This window comes from Anopheles bellator, chromosome 2 (genome assembly GCF_943735745.2).
Source record: "Anopheles bellator chromosome 2, idAnoBellAS_SP24_06.2, whole genome shotgun sequence".
NCBI classification, from domain to species: Eukaryota; Metazoa; Arthropoda; class Insecta; order Diptera; family Culicidae; genus Anopheles; species Anopheles bellator.
This window is the reverse complement of record NC_071286.1, coordinates 8,404,630-8,426,116: the sequence shown is the minus strand read 5'-3', so window position 1 is coordinate 8,426,116 and position 21,487 is coordinate 8,404,630. Positions and strand designations below refer to the sequence as shown.

The window sequence follows — 21,487 nt, the reverse complement described above, 5'->3', positions numbered from 1 at the left end:
TATTTGTTCGTTGGTTAATTTGCATCCTTGCAATGCACGCACGGAACATGAAAAGGAATCCCACAAATTGGGTGTGCGGGAGCCCAAAGTGGACTCTGCAACGGTTCAATACGAGGCGAAGCGAGAAATTAAATTTCCAGTTAAATTGCCAGTTTGACGGAAATGGCGACGGAAATGGTGGTCGTGGTCGTGGGCCGTGATTGTAATCGTTAGTTACGATCGCGGTGCGACGCGGGACGCCGACAGCAAAAACGAGGTGCGGCGAATTAAAAACCCGGCCCGAACCGCCCGAAACCACGGACCACGGATTGCAAATTTAATGGTGAAACCATCCCGAAACGTGTTGGGTGCCATTGCAGTCCGCTGCAATGGTCCTTTCGGTGGGCCCTTTTGGTGCTCGGGCACGGGAACGGACAGCGGATCATGAAAACATGATGACTTCGTCAAAAAGCAATCCAATCACAGACAATGCACGGCCGGCCGCCGGTGTTGTCAGGATGCGTTCCAGGTTCCAGGTGGTTCCAGGAAGTCAGCCGAACACGAACCGCTGCCCACGGGGATTGGTTGCATCCTACCGAACCTGGGGCGACCTGAAAGGCCCAAGGTCCGCTCGAATGCATTTCGTATTCCGTCTAGTAGTAGCCGCTCGGACGAAGTCAATGAATGTTGGCTCTTTATTTTAATGCCACAACCAACCCCGTCAATGCCAATGCAGCATGTAAAACTCTCTCTTTCTCTCTCTTCCTTTTTGGGGATAAAAAAAATGCACGTGAACGTCAAAAAAACGGACCATCACCACGACGGCACTCGTGCGTCGCCACGGCGTAACGTTAATGAATTTTCGTGTCAACGACGTCGACTGGCCCGTTTTGTTCGCTTCGGTACCCGGGGCTGACATTTTTGGCACCGTGAATTTCGTGCGAATTTCACGCTTAATGACGTGATAGTTGCCGCTCAAATTAGATTGTCGCTGAGCAGCTGCGGGTTGCATCGCCGCAGTGTTTGTTGCTGGTGGCTACAAAACCGAAGCGAAAAATGGGCCCGTGACCCATTTTTTTTTGTCCTTGTGCGCCCCGATCCAACGCAATCCCTATTTGTTTGTTCGGTTGTAAATTAAATGGAAATTAAAAATGAAAAATCCAATCCATCCGTACGTGAGCCCAATTAATAATATCCCTTTTTTCGTTACGAAAGCATAAGTTTTTAATTTGTGCCGAATTAAAGTCCGGGCCCTTGGGGGTGGTCGTAACGTGTGCGAGTTCGTTTTTTGTCGTTACGGTTACCGGTACGAGCTGGTGCTCCATTACATTATTAAACGGGATTCCGGTGGCTTCGCTTTCAGCTGTGTTCCGGACCGTACCGTACAACCAGGTGTTGGACAATAAATTTACAAGCCCTTGAGCGTCCCTTGCCGATGAGCCGAAAAACGCTCCCTGCGTCCTCGTTTGCCAAACATTAAATTATTGAATCTGTTTTACCACATCCACGGCTCGACTGATTTAAACTAAAAACTAAAGCCCATCGGGCATTCGAACGGACCGTGTGGTCGGTTTCCGAAGTTTGATGGAGAGAAGCGCAAAAACGAATCGAAATAAAAAAAAAAGAGGCTGCTTTTAACACCGGACCGGATGTGTAATAAAATGGTCAAACAACAGGACCGGAACCGTCATGATAGAACCGTTCGTTTTGTGGCCAAAAACAAAGTAAAAAGCGAGCGAAAAAACACTATAAACCAACAATGAACGAGCGGAACGATGCCCAAAGACAACCGTCGCCGGGCGCCTGAAAGTTCCAGAAACAAATAAACGAAAAAACTGGCTCTAAAACACCAGCTACCGAGCTTTTATCCGAGCCGGTCGGCTTGTCCCGTGGGTCACCAGTGGGTGGTCTCACCGGAGGACCTTCCCGTCAGACTGCGTCATGTCGTGCGATGTCGATATCGAGTTCCCGGAAATAATTTGTCAAACCGCCCTGCGCTCGACTTCATCTTCGTGACGCTCCCGAGGCCAGGTCAGGTTGGCATGGAGAAGCCGGTGTGCCCGAAGCGGGTGTGTTTTGAAAGCATAAACAGAAATTCCACCATCCTGGGGTGGGGCTGACCATCACAACCGCGATATTATGTTTGCCTCGTTTTGCCGGGGATAAGCCTGGGATATTACAATACGCCGGTCCGGCACGGCGGATTAACGCTGGTTTCGGCTGGCTCTGGACTTCGGTTTTCGGGCGGCGCATAACGAAATTATTAATAACGTAGAAAAATATTGCGCCAAACCAGCGATAATCTGTTTTCTGGGAGGTTTTGTCTTTGTACCGTGTACACTAAGTAACTTTTCTGGCCCTCAAATTGACAGTGATGTTGCTCGAGATGTTTCCAATTTTTATACCAAAGTGACGCTGGCGACGACGCTATTGCGCGTATTACTGGGGCCGGTGTTACATTCCCGGGGGAAATTGGCCCCATTTCGTTCGGTTGCATACCGGTCCGGTTGGTCGCATAGTTGGCCGGAAACTTTCGCCGTCAGACATCGCCGCTGTTCCGGTTCAGACTCGACTCGCTGCAGCCCAGTAGATAACAAAGTTGCCAAAGTTTGTGCTTCCTCATTGATAAATTGAATCATCCGCACTGCTGCCAATGCAAAATACCGGCTCCGGGGCGGGGGCTTTCGGAAATAGTTCGTCCCGGCAACTTCGGCTCCGGCGCGATGCTGCTCCGTGGCAACACATTCGCCTGCATCGGAGAGGCAGAATGCGTGGTGCTGGCCGGTGGCCGGTGTTGCTGGGTCGCGGTCCAGGCGCGATAACTTTTTCGCATCGCTTCCCTCAACCCGGACCAAGTTCCAGCCCCATCCAGGAAGGACATGATGGTCGCGGCCACCTGCAAACGCTGTTGGTTGCGAGTGTTACGACCTCACGATGATGCTGACACTGCACACCGACCGACCGACGGTGGTAAACTGTGCAAACATTCGCGAAAGTGAAAAGTTTGCATTTTATTTGAATGATTTAATATTCCAACAGACCCCGCCCAATTGATAAACAATAAACAAGCACAATGAAAATTTGCGCCCGAGTTGAAGAAACAAAATCATAATCTCGTTCCCGGTTCGCATATATTAATTGGTGTTTCTCTCGTTCTAATTGCAGACCAACGGAAGTTCCGGTACCGCCTCGTTGTTTCCACCGTTCTTAAGTAAACTAGTTCAGGACACCGTCGGCGTGCCGAAGATTAAGGACCTCCCCTGTGTAGAAGTGAACTTTCCTTTCACCTTATTTTATTGGTTTGCTAAAGTTTCGCTTAAAATTTCGCAGCTGGCACGAGCCAAATGGCGATACGTGGGGTTACGTGGTGTTGATTTGTGTCGCATTTTGCTCGTGAAAACGCAAGTGAAGTGCATGTGCCGGGTCCTGGGGGCGCCACAGCAGCACCCAGTGTGAAAATAGTCAGCCCGCACGTTATGGATAGTATGATAAAAACCAGCATGGGACTACACGACGATCGATCGTCACGGAACAGCAACAGCAGCAGCTCGGGTAAGTGTGCACTTCACAAACAATTACAACAAGGGCCGCGGCCGCATGCTAAACAGCGCTGTTTACCATCTAAATGCGCTTCGTGCGCTTCAGCTGCCATTCGAACGGTGCTCAGGAAAATTGACACTTCTAAGTTGAGATAATGAGCAAAGCGGTCCTTTAATTTGACTTCTTAGCATTTCCACTTCCGCCCGAACAAACACATACACACACCAGAGGCAAACCTCACGCCCAAGTTGGCCGATGCAGCCGGGGGCTGGTGTGCCGGGACAAAAAGGGTTGCAAAGGTTAATGCACACAGTCTCACATGGCTCTGCATCCCGGTGACACACTCCAATTTGGGGCTCATTCAAAATGTAGCAAAGCCGGGCCCGGGACCCGTGTGCAGCGCAGGCACCTACCGTCTTGGGCCGGGAGGTCTGAGACTAATAGTGCCAGCGGAAGACGACGGTGACGGTAGCCTCCATAACAATTCGCTTCCAAACATTCAAACCAGGCGCCTGGGGACAAAGTGGTGCTTGCGCTCTGCATCCATTCATGCAGAGAGAGAGAGAGAGGCAGAGGACGAGAACTCGGCTCCATGTCCGTCCAGGACCGCCCGGTCCACCATCGACCGACCGTTTGCAGGCAGGAACCACTTGCGCCAACGGTGCATACTTTAGCGAAGGCAGACTTGCAAATTACGCGATGGCAGAGGCAGAAAGTGAGTGCCGAGGTTCCACTATCGTCGGCATATCGTCCCGGGTCCCGCACCGTAATGGTGACTGCATTCAGGGCTTCAGGTTTGCACTTGGTTTGCCGTGGCCCACGACATTATCTGTGCAGCCCGGCGACAGCGTTTCAACGCCCCTAAAGTACTCGGCGCGCGGAATGACAGCCGGACGGCCAGCGTTGCGTTTTTGTGCCATCCTCCGTGCCACACTTCTGACTGGATGACAACGAGAATCATACCATTAATTGATGATGAGTTGCGAATGAGCTGAAACTTGCAGCTAAGCGTCTTTCATAATTAGCTGAAATTGACTGCAGCAAACGCGGCGCTATTTTTGTGGACAATGCACCGGCGGTTCTGGCACAAAGGACACCGCCTTTGAGTGAAACTAACCCCAAACGTAAACTCTGAATGAAAGTAAAATCCATCCCGTGTCGATAAATCGAAACAAACTCGAGTTTGCTTCGAAGCAGGAGCTCACCCCGGTGAAACGGTTCGCCGGACCCGATCCGGATTCGACTTCGCCCACTCCCGGGACGCGAGATTAAATTTGCAACAAAATTTGGCGCGCGATTCCGCTATCGTCAACAATCGTCCGACACGATATTGGCTTTTCAAGATGACTCGGCGCATTCGAACTCATCGCTCTACTATCATCGCTTGATTTGGTTGGTCTGCGCCGAGTCCCGAGTCCCGGGCCCGGGCCCGACCGAGAACGAGCCACGAACTGAACGGCAATCGATAGCAATTTAAATTTTATGCATATTTGATGTTAATCAAGCTTTGTTATGATTAGAATGTACCCGGAATCGGTTGGTTCTGTTCGGTCGGTCGAGCTCGGTCCGGGTCTGTGTTGAGTGGCTGATGTTTATGGCCGTTCAAGCCGTTTAAGCTTTGCTGGCAAATAAGTGTTTTATCAATTTTTTATAAAGTTTCTGCAATGCCATAAAATACTTTGTTCGCAAACTGTGCGGCCGAGCATCGCTTGGCTGGCAGATTAATTATTATTCCGCTCATTTCCCTCATCACGGACGTTATTGTTCAAGATGCTGGCGATCTTTGGTGTCTTTCTTCGTGCGTGTCTCTCTTTCTCTCTGTTGCGGAAAACACCTACCACTTGTGCGCGTCACTGATCCGGCGGCACGAAAACTTTACCCCATGGACCCCATACCGACTTGGACCAGCGCGTCTCGGACCAGCCGATTTCGCCCGGAACGGTCTTTCGGATCAATTTGAAGCCAATAAAAGAAGTATTTTTACGACCCCGGCTCCAGACCGGAAGTTGGGCCGGCGAAAGCGGATCAGCGTGTTCGAAGTTGGAAAATAAAAGCGTGACCAGCACGGCTTACGGCCCCAAAACCAACACACACGCATCCCAAACGACAGCCTGCGGGAGGAATTAATGGAGAGAATATACATACCGGCGAGTCCTGCCGGCGGCGGCGGTGGCGGGTGAACACATTCGGAAAGTTGTTTAGAAAAGTAAACGCAAGAACGGACGGACCAGTAGATAACCATCCTTGATTAATCCAATAACAGGATTCCTCGGGTTCGCCCACGAACCCGAACGAACTCTTCGATGTTTCTTCCCTCGCCCAAGCCGTCCTCGCCCACTTGCCGGCCGAAAGCCGTTCGCTGCCGGGTGCCGTATCCGGGTATCCGGCTATCCCTCCTCATCGGTGATGATTGCTGGTACTAAAAGGGCACGGAAAGGGATACTTCAGCACATCCGGTTTGCCGCTGGCATATCTAAACATATGACTTTCGCCTACCGGGAAGAAGGGCATCAACCCGGTCCCTCGGCCCGAGGAGATCCATTCCGATCCCGGGATCTTGGGGGCCGTTCCCGGGGCCCATGAAAAATGATGTCTGATGCCGATGGTTGCCCGAAGATTTAGAAGCAAATTGATATGTGTAAACATTTTTTGATTGGAGATGGTTCCGTTGGGTTGCTCCGCCACTTGGGTAAGAAAACCATGTTCCCTCTGATGTCGTAATATATTTTCCCCCGTGGCAGCCCTTTCAAGTGTGTGTGTGGGCGTTTTGGAGTGCTAAAAAAATATTCGTCCAGTTTGTGCCGTTTAAAAACTAAATATTATCACACGGCGCATCGCACTGCAAACATGCCCGATACGATGTGACCACCGTGACATACACCGTTGCATGCAGATTTTCCGGCAAATGTGTTCATCCGATCGGAAAGATTCGACCCGACCGGTGGTAGCAAAAATAAAATGCAATAAACGTAAAAGCGGACGCGGAATCGTTTACACAGTGACCGGGAATGAAAACAAACCCCATTTTCACCGTCCATTCGGGGCTTGGCTTGGAATGGCGGCTTCGTTATGCATACACTCGGGTTCTAAAGGATGTTGTTTTATTGTCGCCCATTTCATCCGAATGTCAAACCCATCGAACAACCCGCTGAGTTGCCACTGAATCTTCTGGCCAGTTCGTCTCTCGCCCCCTCAATTGACTTTCTGTGTTTTCTATTCGGAGGAGTCGAAACGCAGGGATTCTGCCCAGCGGTCATCGGTAGGCGAAGTGGCGTGGGAAGTCTGGGCGCGCTGGAATCGATTTCCATTCGCTTTCGATTTCCTAGCTCCGGTCCGGAGGTTGTGGTTTTTTATTCGCACTGTCAGTTCTTTCGGAACTAGATTTCATTTTCATTCCGAGATAGAGTTTAGTCGGCACGGCACCTTCGTCCGATATTCGGGCTCCGTGTGTGTTTTGCTTTGTGAAGTGGAATGAATAGCCGAGAATTTTATGCATCGCTTCCGTGCTTGTTTTAACCGAATGTGTCAAACAATCTAAAGTAAGATCGATTGTTTCATGAGACAATGAACTGGTGTTGTGTTCTGCTTATCTTTTAGGTTAACTTTTTTCCATTCCACTCGACCATTTCCATCTGAGTCCTCATGGGGGAATGATTTTTTAAAGTAATTATCATCTCCCATGTGCTGTATAGTGAAAATCATTCGAAGGATTAAATATTCAACTTTTAACGAAAAACTGAAAAAAGCAAATTAAAGATCGAAACTATCGTATTGAATCGTTTTCAAATCGAATATAATGTTGTTGAAAAATACTCTTAGTGTTCAAGATTGATACAGCACTCAAAAATAAGTTAGTTTTAATCATGTCCTTTTTTTATTTGATTTAAATTAACCTTGTTGCTTTCTTTTCTACGATTATTTTCCATTTTCTTTTCAATACTTACTTACTTATTTACTTACTTACTTATTTACTTACTAAATAAGAGATTATTCTGATCTCGAATTACTTTGTCCTCCATAAACTTCGATTTGTTCATGTTATTTTAAGGATAAAGGCACGTACCGCACTGGTCATTTAAAGCCCTAAGCAAAACAACCAAACAGCATACACTTTTTCAAAACAATAATTTTCTTGTTCACCGTTTGATCTGCTTGCGTTGGCAATTCCGAACCACGGATTACCAACCTGTGTGGTTTGGTCGGTCCGACACGCGCCCTACTGCCACTCGGTGGCGCTGTTGCCGCTTATCAAAACACTTCCCAACACCGCTGCTGCGGAATGCTCGCACTATTGACTCGGAATTCCTTATCGCGACCGAAACTCCTAGCTCCAAGGAGCACGCACCAGCACGCCGACTGACTGATTCAGACGTCGACTGTGAGCTGCTTAACGGCTTGTTCTCACACTCCCGCTCCCTTCCGACAGCCGCTTCACACACGTTCCGTCACGTACCTGAGCGCGCCGAGCAGCACGTTCCGGTTCCCCGGCGCGAATGTGTCATGCCGATGGCGGAATGCTGTGCCGTGCTGTGCCTGGCACGGCACGGCTGATTTTATCGGTGCATAAATCTACGAAAGCTGCTCGCCCGTTGTCAACGCCCGGCACAAACGTGAACAAATTTATCCGATTTCGGTGGCCAAACTGGCGGCGGTTGACGATGAAGACAAACGCCAGAACGGCGGGTCACACACAAACGCGCCGCCGTCAGGCGAATTTTGGTCCTCCACGGACCCGGAGTAATATCGCGACCGCTTCCGGCAGTTCTAAGGCCGTTCGTCGTGGCATTACGGGGCACGTGGAAATCAATATTCTATCGCTCGCCACATACTTTGTTCGCTAAACGAAATCCCGCGATGCACGACGGTGGAAAGAACCGATAGTGTGGTCCCGGGACCAGGCAGAACCAACGTAATATTTACCTCCGTCAAATGTTTTCGTTCGTGGAAAAATCCAGTTCCCCGGCGATGCACAGCAGGGCCTCGCTGGTTTACTTACCTTCTTCAAATAGCGCAAAACAGGGGCCAGATAAACTGCCATTTTTTGGCCGGGCTTACCAACGACGGGTTGGTCTTTTTTTCCGAGCGCCACCTGATGTTGGTGCCACGGCCCGTCACCGGCAGATGATGGTTAAGGAAGTATCTTTCCCGCGAACTCGCTCCCCACGGAACACGCCCCAAAGGGAGAGACGGATTTGGCCCATATATTCCATCGTTCTGTGTGCGTGACGAGTGGCCCCGTGCTGGCACGCGGAGATTCGAAATGAAGTTTAAATCTCGTCCGCCGCTGCTCCACGAGAATCGTACGGCAGGGCCTGCGAGAACCGTAAATCGATAAACAGGGATATTGTGTGACTCGTGTTCCTTTTTTTTGTGTTGGCTTCGGCCCCAGCCACAAACCCAGCACGTTGCGGCCACCTGTCAAACTGTCAGGCGCGAGCGGAAAGTAAATCTGACGAAAGGTTAAATGGATCTTTTTGCATCCCGAACCGCGGCGCGCGGTTACAGGTTTCTCCGGGCCGCCGTCGATGGAGACGCCTGGTGGCCGACGCGGTCGATGGAGACGCATGGTGCCTTTGGGGCACCACGAACGCGTTATTGGAATTTATTGATACCGGTTTCGCTTCGCTGTCTTGTTTTTGCCGTCGTCACATGTTTATTTCCCGCACAGGCCGCGGCACTGGCACAGACGGACGGGCCCGTTCCGGTTGTCGGATCTTCATATATTTGGAATTGAATCATTAGCGTGTGGCTCGGTGTACCATTTACATTTACTTCCCATTTGCGTTACGTAAATTAACGATGACTATTTTTCATGGCCCCTCGTTAGGGGAACGTAGGCCGGCGCAACGCGAGTACAAAACGGAAGCAACCCTACGAAGGAGCAACCCCAGCTGAGTGGCTGAGTGGAGGATAAAATATTCTCCTCCATCATCGGTTATCCGATGTTGAAAGCGAAGTGATGAATATCAATCAGCGGAAAGCCGGCGGCAATGGCCTGCTTTCGGCCGTCCTTCTTTGTGCGCCGTCTGCTGCTTTACGCTGGTTCGCTTCCGGTCAACCGAAAGGGGGGCGGCCGTATTCTAATAAGAAAGGATGTGAAAATTATCGAGCCTCCGTTAGGGGAGGCCGGGCCGGAGGCATTGGGCCAAAAAATAGCAACCCGAGCACGTGCAGGATAATGACGGACGGAGCAGGCGCGCAACTCGCGGCGTAATGGAGCCGAACGCTGGCCCCCGGCTGAGGACGGGCCCGGTAATAATGGGGGTGGTATTAGCGATCGAAAAGCGGCGGAATGATGGGACAGGCTGAAAAATGAGCCTCACGCGGGCAAGAATTTATTTAATAGACACTCCGGTCCGGTCACCGGGATTCGCAGAAAGCTTACAGTTTTTGCGTGTTTCATTTTCATTCGCAGGATCGCCCACGGTGGCGCACGAGAAGAAGAAGATGCTGGATATTACGCGAGACAGGCCTATCAAAATCGCGGTACGGGTACAAGTTCCTGTGCGGGACCATCCAAAGGTGAGGCTTACGTGAAAGTTAAGGCGCGCGGCCCACAAATCCGCAGCGGTCCGCAGCGAACTTTCTCAACGCCCTTTTCTTTCCCGCAGTTCAACTTTGTCGGCAAACTTCTCGGCCCGAAAGGCAACTCGCTGAAGCGACTGCAGGAGGAAACGATGTGCAAAATGGCGGTCCTGGGCAAGGGCTCGATGCGCGACCGGAAGAAGGTACGGTGCGGTGGCGGCGGCGGCGGCCACAGATTGTATCGATTATTAACTTTCGCCCGTCCTTTCACCCGGCCCGGCAGGAGGAGGAGTTGCGGCTCAGCGGTGACCCACGGTACGCCCATCTGTCCGAGGACCTGCACGTGGAAATCTCGACGTACACCGCGCCGGCCGAAGCACACGCCCGGATCGCGTACGCGCTGGCGGAAGTGCGCCGATTTCTGGTGCCGGTAAGTGGGGGTTTTGTTGTGGGGGAAGCAACGAGGAAAAGTTTAGCTTCCGTAATCTTCCGAGCGCTCGGGTCCGGGGATTGCATCCTCGCGTACGAGACCACAGACGAGTTTACCAACTGCCATCGGACGGCGTCGACTCTCTTTTGGGCAGGGTCCAAACGGTGAATGCTTTCAGCCGGGCCACCGAGCTAGGGGCCAATCTAGTGTGCTTTAAAAGCACACTTAACCCTTAAAGCTGGTGCACCCGCGGGGCACTAGAAGGGGTCTGCTTCACGACGTGGCGACCATATTGGCTCAGCCATTCGAGACGCCGTTTGCCACCGGTTGGCTTGTTACGGCTAAGTGCACTTGCGTCGTCGCTGGCGGTGGCGGCACTGGGTGGTGGGAGTCTTGTTTAGTTAGTGTCCAGAGTGATGTTCCGGGGGTTCCTTGGTCGGAAGTCGGAGAGCGAGAAAAAAACACACCACGATAACAGTATTATTACATCGCTCTGCTGCGGAGGATCGCTGCGTGAAGAGCGTTCAAAGCGTTGCAATAATGTACCAGCGGCGAGCAGAGAACTAGGAAACGGACGAACGGATTATGATGATGCTGTTTTAAGCAACTGCTACAACATTGTACCGCAAAACTTTCCACTTCCGGTGGATGCACGTGACACTCTTCACTTTGGCCGATCCTTCGGTTATGATTGAGCCACTGGGCAGCTTGAGGAATCAGCCCATTACTGGGAGTTTTTTTGTTTAAATAGCTTTTGAAAGAGATTTAACTTCAACAGAACAACGTGGCCCTGTTCTGTTGCGGCTCTCTTCCGCTTTTAACGCCACAATGTATCGCTGCCGACCTGCGAAAGTTAACCTGTTACCATCTGTTTGTCGGTGCTGCTAACCCGAGTAGTTTCGCTGGAACCTCTTGCCTCGCGTTGGTTCGAAAGTTTTTTAATTTTCGCAACGTAAATCATAACCCGTTCAAAAGCCGGTCCCCCGTTGGTAGCTACCCCGCCGATAGCGCTGGAAGTGTTGCACTTTTGTTTCATAACATCTCTTGATCACATTCCGGGAAGATCGAAATTTAATTTCGGCAAACTTCGGCCCGGTATCCTTCGAGCCACAAGTAGGCAATTGGGGGTTGGGGCCGAAAAAATATGGCAGACGGACAAAAAAACGAACAAAATCTCCTTCACTTGCTGGAACGGTTTGAAAGTTGCCCGATGCCCGATGGTTAAAGTAGGCGAAACGGTGGAATTGATTTCCGCCGTTCTCTCGCGGTCGGTCGGTCGGTGGGCTATATTCCCCATTAATTCTACCCCATTTTTTCCTGACCCAACATAGTCCCAAAGTTCATCGGAGTCCCTCGTGAGTTCGCTTAAACATTGAGCTGGAGGTCGTCTCATTGGAATTCATCCAAAGTACGACAGTAAACATAAAATGAGTTAAAAAATGATCCCATCGAAGCGCCCAGGGACCAGCCACGACCATAAATAATTCCCAGCAGCGTACGCCGTTGGGAAGAAGTGAGTGTTTTCTACACCATGACCGTGGAACTATCCCGAATTCTTCGGGATTCTACTGATTCGGACCAGCCAACGCCTCACGGTTCGGCGTTAAGTGAAAAGTTATCAAATCGAACGAATGTTAGTTCAATTACTTGATGCTGGCGATTGAATCGTAAGTCAATCATACGTGTGCCGTAACTTTGACTGCAGCAGCGACGTTCACCCCACAGTCGAATGAAGGAATGAAAAATGGCACAATAATTACCACCATTAGCGGAACGTGAAACGTAGCAGACCTTAAAACGGCGTGCTGAAAGGTACACCGTTCGGTCCAAAAGGAGCCATCGCAAACCAGGGAACCGTTGGCGGAGGCCGTAAACGAATTGTAGGTACTTAAACAAAAATTAACGGTCACCACTTTTTTCTGTTTACCGTCCACTTTCTCGGATCGTAATTCGTGTCGGTTGTCAGCGAGTCACAATCCGAAGGGCCGGCCGGAAGCCGGAAAATAGGAGGCAGGTGAACTGATTGGACTTGCGTTTAGGGCTTTGTTTGGCAGCTACGTGGCCAAGTGGCAGTCGGCTTCATCTGGAACCCCTCATTAAAGCTCTTTAAAGAATTCGGCGCTTTTTCGGACAACAAAGCACTCAATTGATCGCACATTTAGGCGCACGTTAGCTGGTGATCGGTGATCGGCGAAAGTCGAATGGAAAAGTAATAATGTGCCACGTTGGCCAAAGCTCCCTTTTGACTGCTACGCTCGCCCTGTTTGCGTGCCGAATTCAATAGAATCCGACAGCGAGAGGCCCGAGAGGCGCAGTGGTCCTTCTCGGAAAACTGTCTCTCCCACACACGCGCACCGTTGCTCTGCCACAGCCTGTGAAGGGCTATTTGTTCGACGAATTCGCCCAAAATCGATTAAAATTGCACAACCGACGGTCGTTAGGCTGGCAGGGAGAGAGAGAGAAGAGGGTTGCGTTGCGGAATGTGGTCCACAAATTGGTTGCGAGTGCCCCAATCGGTGCCGTCCGGTGGTTTGGTGGGCGGGTTGTGAAACAAAAGTTGCTGAGGACGCACTTTACATTCATGTGGCGGTGCCACCTGCCCTTTGCCAGGACTCCCGCCGCGTAGGGCGCCCTTCCGCATGTTGAGCCGTCGGGCAGCTTATTTTGTTTCGCACGGACAGTTGCGCCGTTTGTTGCTGATTGAAAGTAAATTCCAAGACTCGCTTTGTGTGTGCGCCGGGATGTGGTGTGGGATTTTCCCCAAAACTAGCTTCGGATGAGCTCCGGAGTCGGCAAGGACACGCACACACACGCACGTCCCTAATGACAAGCTGCTCTAAATGGTCCGCCCAGCTTCGGGTCAACGGGCGGCGAGCGGCGGGCTGCAGGCGGCCGGCGTCTTCCGGAACGCTGATTGCGGAATTCCTTTCATGCGAAGGATCGGCCGAACCCTAGGTTTGGAATTGAATCTCCCGTCGCTAACATCGTTGTTCGTCATTTTCAATTAATTTTGCCAACCGTCCAGATTGGCTAAGGCGTTTGGATCTAAACTAAATAATCAGCCAATCCTTTCAATCCAATTTGGAGGGCCTCTTAAAATCAATTAGTCCAAACGGGGAGATTAGTTCGGCGGCGAGGAATGGGCTCAGGACATCAGGGGCTCACGCACGCGCACACCAAAGGACCAGCCATTCTTCTGGAAGCGTGGTCGAAAACCAACTCCCAACTGGCTCGTACCGTTTTCAAGTGGCCATCGGACACCGAGCGTGCCTCTTTAATTACTCCCGATCGCGAAGGCCACCCGGAAAACCGGGCCGAAAAAGAAAACCTCCTTCGACGAAACTATGCTCCTCCGGGGTGCGCAAGTGCCGCCGGTAATGCGAGAAGAATGTAACACAACGCCGGGGTTGACCGGTTGTGTGTTTTTCGAATTTTCCCGGACCGGGCTGGAACGGTGGAAAGTATCCAAAAACTAATCAAAAAGTGTGGTACCAGGAACCACGAACCGGCGCCCGGTAACGTCCGCTTGACTTGGGAGCGAAGGTGCGAAAGAATCAAGAACCTGCTTCGCTCTCGGTGTGCCCGGGTGCCCGGTGCACTTGACGTTCGTTTCGTTCCGTTCACTTTTTTGCGCTGTCCTTTGCCCTCACTCAAGCTCAAGTCACTGGCCATGCATTTTAATTCCACGCTCGTGAGTTGCATCACGTGCTGTGGAGCACTTTTGCCTCCACGCTACACGGGACGGGATCGGGAATGCACCGGGAATCTGGACGCAGGCAGGCAACGGCAGCCCGTGGCTCCGCTCGCAGCCGGAGAGACCGGAGAGTGACGTTGGGAAAATCACATTTCCACCTCATAAATTACGCCTCACACAATGTCAGGATGGCAAATCGTTTCAACGACACCGAGAGGAGGCAGCCAGTGTGTGTCTGGGCCTCCCCCCGGTTCCGGAGAGTCGTTGAAAGGAGTATGACGTGGCGGATTCGTGCTATCTTTGTGGAGGTGCAAAAAATGGACACCCCAACTCGGTCGTCTTTTTTTCTGTCCCGCCGAGAACCGGGAAGCGTCCTGGCCGACGCTGAGCGTGCGCCCACTTCACACGGTCGCGTCCGCATCCCATCTGTCACGTGGAGCGTGGTTTGTGAGGCGAACTTTTTGCGCAAACCCCCCTCGGGTGGGGGAGGCCGCCGAAAACTTTGTCGCAAGTGATTTGTTTTGCGCTGCGTGTTGTTGGGTGTGATTTTATTTTGCCATACCATTCCGTTCCTGTTGGTCGCATTTCGGGCGATCCGATGCATCGGACGCCGAGCGCTGCCCTATCGTTTTGGCATCGACTAGACCTTCTTCTTCGTTTCGTTTAATTTCTTTGCATATTTTACTCAATTTAAATGGAGTTTGTTTGCAAAACTGTTTCGCGATTTCTGCTTACGCACGACGTGGCGGTTAATGTCGCACCTTTTACAATCATTTTAAGACTATTTGAAGAGATAGAAGTCGCACGGTGCCTAAAGTTTGTCCCACTTAGAATCGAGAACCATTCAATTGGCTCTATCTCGGAGTTGGTTTGACTTGGGAAACATGTTAAGGTGAAGGTATTTCATTTTACTTTGAGAGAAGAATTTCAGAAATTTATTCTGTCGGTCGTCGGATGAAATCACGAACTTTCTTTGGAATACGTGCCATCATTTACTGCATCTTTGCACCTTGCATCACCTTTCCAGTCTTCTTCAACTTCCTTTTGATTTTTGTCGAATAATTTTCGATTGGACGGAGTTTAGGGCAATTTGGTGGGTTGATATACTTTGCGATGAAATCAACCTTATTGTTACGGTACCACTGAACTACCTTCCTGTTGTAGTGGCAGCTTGTCAAATCATGACAAAAATTAACAAGACCTTTATGTGACTTATAGAAATGATAGAACTCGATTTTTAAGGCACTCTTTCTTGCGTTCGTCGTCGTGTTTGTGATGAAAACCTTAATTTCCGTCCACAGCTGCAAATTCCTAGTCATATCATTATTTTTGGGCAAATTGATTGGCAAATACAAATTTTAACTTGGAGGAGACATCTCCCCGTGCTGTGGCGAGTTAACATTTTGGTTCAGGAAGCTGTCCAAAATCAATTTTTAAGTATGTTTCGTCGTCCATAAGCAAGCATCCTTTTTACCTCGTGAGAACCGTCTCGAGCAATTTTCTAGCGCGTGTTTTAACGACTAGGTTTTTTCTTAAGTGTCCCGTTTGGATGCTTACATGCAAGGAAAATCAATAGCCTCTCCGTAGACAGATCCTCTGGACAGTACTTTTGCTGGCACCATATATTTTTACAATATCCCGAACTGAAAGACCAAAGTTGCCTTGATTGATCTCATAACCTTCCAGTTCAGCTACCGGTCGTATGTTCCACTACGACGTCTACGCTGAATCTTTCGATTTACGGTATTGGGTTCCCAGAAATGCTAAAGCACAGCATATACAGTTGATGTTGTGAATTTTTGTGTTTTTGAGATTTTTAAAGCAGACCACTTGGGGTTCTCGGCGTGAGTGTGCACAATTATTTTTCTTCTTTTGAATTCCATTAAGCATAACTTTCTATAAACTCCGCATACCAAAATGAAACATTCAGCACTGAAAGTCGAATGTTTACTTAAGACATAACTATCAAAACATTTGAAATTCGACCACCAGAGTCGCTGACTAGAAGACATCCAACTTTTCCCGATTCTAAGTGGTACAGGCTTTTGTCAGAACGCATCAGGATGAGTGCAAGCATTCGTTTAGGCGGAGCTCTTCTTACGAAATACCAATACCGAAGCTTTCTCCTACATATTCTGGCTCCAGCCGGTGAGGCCCAAAGCAAAAGTCATCCTTTTAGTCACCGGGATAAAGGTGGGCAATGGTACCGGCCAGAGTGTTCCGAGTGATTTACAAGACTTGCTTTGGTAAGATCCAAGATATTGTATATCCTAGGTTATTTATCTTTCGACTAGAATTGCCATTAGGACCGCAATGTCGAAAGAATGTTTCCACAATAACAACACCTACGTTCCGAGTACGGCTCCGGTTGGCCGGCCGTCACATTAACGTAGATCAAAGTGTTGCGCAAAGCAACCGCATGTTGACTCCGGTCGACGGTACTGCTCCAATTTGAAACCATCAAACTCTGAGGGCCGAGGGCCGAGATGTCACATAAATCGCAATTAGCAGGATTAGCTGTCGATCCAATGGACCGTGCCAGTCACAGTAATCTCGGTTCGACCGGCTCCTGGGCGGCCTTCTAACGGCGCACCTCGCACCGAACCTATTAGTCAACAGTTAATTAATTCTGCTATAAATTCATCATAAGCCGCTGCCCGTCCGGTAGTCCCGATATTGCGGTGCCTCCCGATGCCGTTTACGTCCGAGAAACATCGATGAACCGCATCCAGATGGTCGTCCAGATTTGGTGAGGTTAAAGTGTCGGTGCGGTAATTATGTCGAGGAAGCAAATAAAAACTAAAAAGGGAACAACACGGAATAAAGTCAGACAAGCACCGCTCCGACAATAGGTCAGTCGCGCGCACTCAGCGACAAGAAGGCTCCCCGCCGCGTGGCATAAGACGCTAACGGCGACGTGTCAAAGTTGAGCTGCCCGGGCGCGGTCACGGCCCAAAGAGCAAGTCATAAAACCCGGCAATCCTGTAGGTCCGGTGGCGCTCCCCGGGGCCCCACCGTGGCGAGGTTGATGGATGCATGTTGCTACCGCTAATAAAACGGTTCAGGTGGTTTGATAAATGGCATCCGCGCTGGGCCCGAGCCCGGTGGACAATGCGCGCTGCTGCTGCGAGCCTGAAGGTTAAACGGCTAATCGGAAGTGGCGCGGAACCACGCCATCGCTTATCCCGGCCAATCGGGCCCTCCCGACGGCCAACGGACGGGCATCGGAGGTCCGCCTGTTTTTTATTTTGCCGTCTGTCCGCGCGAGATTCGTCCTCTTGCACTGCGCGCTGAGGTCAGCTTTAAGAGAAGCTTCCACCGTAATTGTGCTCGGCAGGACTCGGCATAAAGACATCATTTTTCATTTGGTCCGGCCGGTGCCCGTGCCGTGCTGTGATTGTGACCGTTATCGAAGTCCGGGAGACACATTTTGACGTTTAAATTCCATCGCCATCGGAACGATGATGGATGAGCGTTTGACAATCGCAGATATGGCCGTGGTGAGGCGTGCGGTGCGTAGAAAGACAAATTGTAACCATTAGCTTCCGGAGCAGCTTCCAAGAAACAAATAATGCGTTCGGTGCGCTCTTCGGCGTTACTGCGGAGTGTTACGCTTTCGAAACGGAAACGAGCCGATTTGACTTACGGAACGCTGTTTTGCTTAAAGCCCAACGCTTCGTTGGGCAGCGGCCAAATTCTTAAAGCCAACGCGTGTTGATGAATTAACGAACATGGCGAAGGTCGAGAAAGATGTTTTGCGTCTATCTGTGGGAAGCGCCAAAATTGTTCAACTGTTGGCAGTCCACGTCGCGCTTTCGCGTTAGTATTCATGAGGCAAACGTGCGATGCAGCTCCGTAATTATTGGATAGATTTTTGGAACTACGCGCAGCATGTCTGGTGGGACGTGGTTCTTGCTTTTGAATGGTTCCAAGGCGTGTGAATCATTGTTAATGTGCGAAAAACGAATGGAACGAGCAAGAGCATGGAGCCTTAAAGTTAGCTTGACTTTTCTTTGAAGATACGGAAGATCCTTTTCATTCGTATTCCAGCATTTTCATAAAGCCCAAGCGGAGAGTAAGCTTTTTTCCCTATAACAGTCGCAAGTTAAAGAGGGCCACATTGTGACTACGGGAACCAAATTCGAGCCCCGGCCAGGATGTGCAAACATTCGGTGCAAGTCAGGATTTGCCTTCAAGCTTTGGCTCTTCGGTCCCGGAGTAACAGCTGGAGTGCCGTTGAGCGATGAACTCACTCCGGGAGCCAGATAATTCCGGGAGCTGCTGAATAACTGCCGTCTCAGCGAACGCTACCGGAAGCGGCACCTTGAACAACGAATGCGCATTACCTCGGCACGTGTTGTTCGAATGCGCGAACGTGCCAAAATGCCCAAAACGGTTGCTCGAAGGATGCTTTCTTTTTCGGCCCTCGAATCTTGGCTGCGATGAGACGGGCGTCAGGCGAGAGCTAGTCGGTGTGATTGAAGCACTTCCTGCAGGTGCCGAATTCTTCGTTTGCGGAAAAATGTCTTCGTTTGCTTCGGTGCGTGCCCTTGCAGTGCGCAAGATGAGTTCATTTCGGTCGCTGACGGTCCCGATTCCCGCTTCACACACTCGAGGAGGAAGAAGACGCTCCGAACGCTCCGGTAATAGATAACGCTCGCTTCGTTATATCAGTCGAGACGGCGACAACATTTGTTCAACCTTGCGAGGAATATACTTCGCGAGCTGCTCGGCTCCGAGGAAGAACTCCGCTCGACTTCGTCGACGCCACTTGTGTTCCATAATCGTCTGTTTTCCGTCCGTTTGAAGCCACTCGAAGGGAACCGTCGACGAAACACTGTTGTTTGATGCACTTGAAATCGATTTGCTGAAGGATTTCAAGTTTCCACGCCCTGCCGACGAGTGCCGCGGATCACGCGTCGCTTTTCGGTCGTCATTCTCGTCGCTCTTGAAGGCCGTGAAACAGATCCGTCAGTCGGTTTGAAAATAGGCAACCAGGGTCTGGTTCCGGCTGCTATCAGTGTTCAACCCTCGTGCTACTGTCGCCAGCGTCACAGTCAGGCGGTAAGAAAGTGTCTTCAAGTCGACATAATTTTTCTCTCTCACTTGTCTGTGGCTGATAACGTGGTCTTTTTTTCCTGCCCCTGCTCAACGATCACACGGAATGATTAATGGTACAGTGATAGACTCCGTGGAGTCGTTTCGTGGCCGTGGAAGCTTTCAGCACAAAACGACAATTGATCGCAAAGTGCGATATGCAAAAGAACCCGGACCACGGTTTTTATTTCCCGCCCCGCCAAGAAAAAAAAAATAAGCCTTCCATTCGACGGAAGTGCCTCCAGAGTGACGCCTCTTCCTGGTTGCTCCATTTTGCTGCACGATTTATGTCCACACTCACGAAATGGCCCCCCAGTTTGTAATGTGCCCGGATGGCCGGGTGAAGTAACGGCAATGACTGTTGCGGGACAAGCCCTAGACTCCAAAACCTAGACCGACCGACCGAAGTCAACAACCGGGTTTCGCCGGATCACGGTCCTCAAACACGTCAACAGGGACCGAGCAAGTCGTTCGGCAGCGGAACGGACGGACCAGAACGCAATTATTTGCCGTAATGGAGCGGCAAAGTGGTGGTTCGTGTAAAGCAGCGGCATGTGGCCAAAGTTTTGTCACTTTTCAACTTTGCTAATCCCACCGAGAATCGGTGGCCGAGGTTCGGGGTCCCGGCCCCCGACCAGGACGTCTTGGGGAGCGTCGTCACCGTACCGTTTCGACCAACACGGAAACGGCGGAAGTGTCCTTGACACGTTAGAGAGGAGAACGTTAATTAAACAGCCTTTCGGACGGGTGGCCGCTGTAGGAGCGGCTTTCCGGGAGCGGACTCTACGAACGGAGGTACCAAAATATCCGTTTGAAGTTTGTCAAATATGAGATGCCGAGCAGGGTGCACCCTGCCGACAGTGGCCCCCTTTTTGGACGAGGGCAACTGGTAGACAAATTCGTAGAATTCGCTTATGGCCGCTTGGAAACACTTTTAATGCCCGAAGGTGAAGCCGTAATTTAAACCCCATCCGTAACGGATTATGAGGAACACAAAACGAGGATTATTTTGTCAAATTGGACCAGATTTTCCAAATTGATATGGAAGGCGTTGGAACGGCAGAGCGTTGGCTGATATTAATGAAGCAGTAAGATGATCAAATCATACCGCAAAAGTGGCGAAAGTCTTTGCTTTAGTATGCAATGTTTAATTTGATTCCGATTACGTACTTTAAATTTTGAGCTTTTACCAACATTAGCACGGTAAATTGTAACCCGAGGTGATGATTTGTGACCGGTCGTGATTTTTGTGACCATTATTCATAAATATTTTTCTTACTTACGGCCGGGATCAACCCAAACTTTCAGACCTGCAAGCGTTCCAGGAGTGTGTAAGCAACGTGGTGCGTGGTGCCAATCGATGCCATGGTCCGATGCGATTCCGAAAGTTAATGTTTTACGTTTATTTGGTTGATGAAAAATTAAACGGCGTATCTCGTAAAATGTAAAATGATGTGGCTCGTTTCGTTGACATTTTACATTTGTGTGGCGTCGATAGTGACGCACCGATAAAGAAGTGGAAGTTTGGAACTGAAATGAAGGGCTTCAAACAAGTCACAAATAATGTACACAAACAACGATTGGGCTTATAAAATAGAGCAGATAAAGTTGGACAATATCACTCCGAACTCTTGCCATAAAATGTGGCCATTCAAACTGAAGGGCCCCCTCGAGGGAATGAGCAATTTCATTAAATGGTCAAACTTTGCATCCCATTCCTCGTGGGAACCCCCGTTGGACCCTCGGACGCAATAATCTTTGCTGCTAAACGACGAAAGCAGCTTTCGCTGAACTGCAACTGCGCTAGGATGCTGCTGCATCCTTTTCTTTCTCTCCCTGTCTCTCTCTCTCTCTCTCTCTGTCGCTCGAGTTCGAGGCATCCAAAGATTCCGGCGCCCTAATCGGATTACTTTCCTCCAAGCGGATTGCAAAATCACTTACGGAGTCCCGTGGCGCGGAACTTCTTTCGCTCGCTTTCGAGAAGGAATTCGTTTCCATTGGCGATTTGGCGGAATGCAGTTGCATTAATAAACGCGGCAAATCTACGATCTTAGCGGCGGATTAGTTTCGCAACAAAGGGAAATTTTAATTGTCATCTAATTAATATCCACGCCACGGGCCAGCTGGAGGGCGAAAATGGCGCCTCTAACAGTCGCACTTAAGCGTGGCTTCGCTGCTGCTCCTCGAATGCCATTTGCGTGAAGTCAAACATCTGCGAACGG

At 50.3% G+C, this 21,487-nt stretch overlaps 1 protein-coding gene across 1 annotated transcript in view; it reads left to right on the top strand.

Annotated features, from left to right (window-relative positions):
- The window catches only part of LOC131212377 (uncharacterized), a 48,373-nt gene that overhangs the window by 22,199 nt on the left and 4,687 nt on the right, over positions 1-21,487 (top strand). The window contains exons 2-5 of the mRNA XM_058206218.1: positions 3,386-3,531; positions 9,935-10,041; positions 10,131-10,247; positions 10,328-10,474. Of these exons, the coding sequence (XP_058062201.1) occupies positions 3,386-3,531; positions 9,935-10,041; positions 10,131-10,247; positions 10,328-10,474 (517 nt within the window). The remainder of the gene's footprint in view (positions 1-3,385; positions 3,532-9,934; positions 10,042-10,130; positions 10,248-10,327; positions 10,475-21,487) is intronic.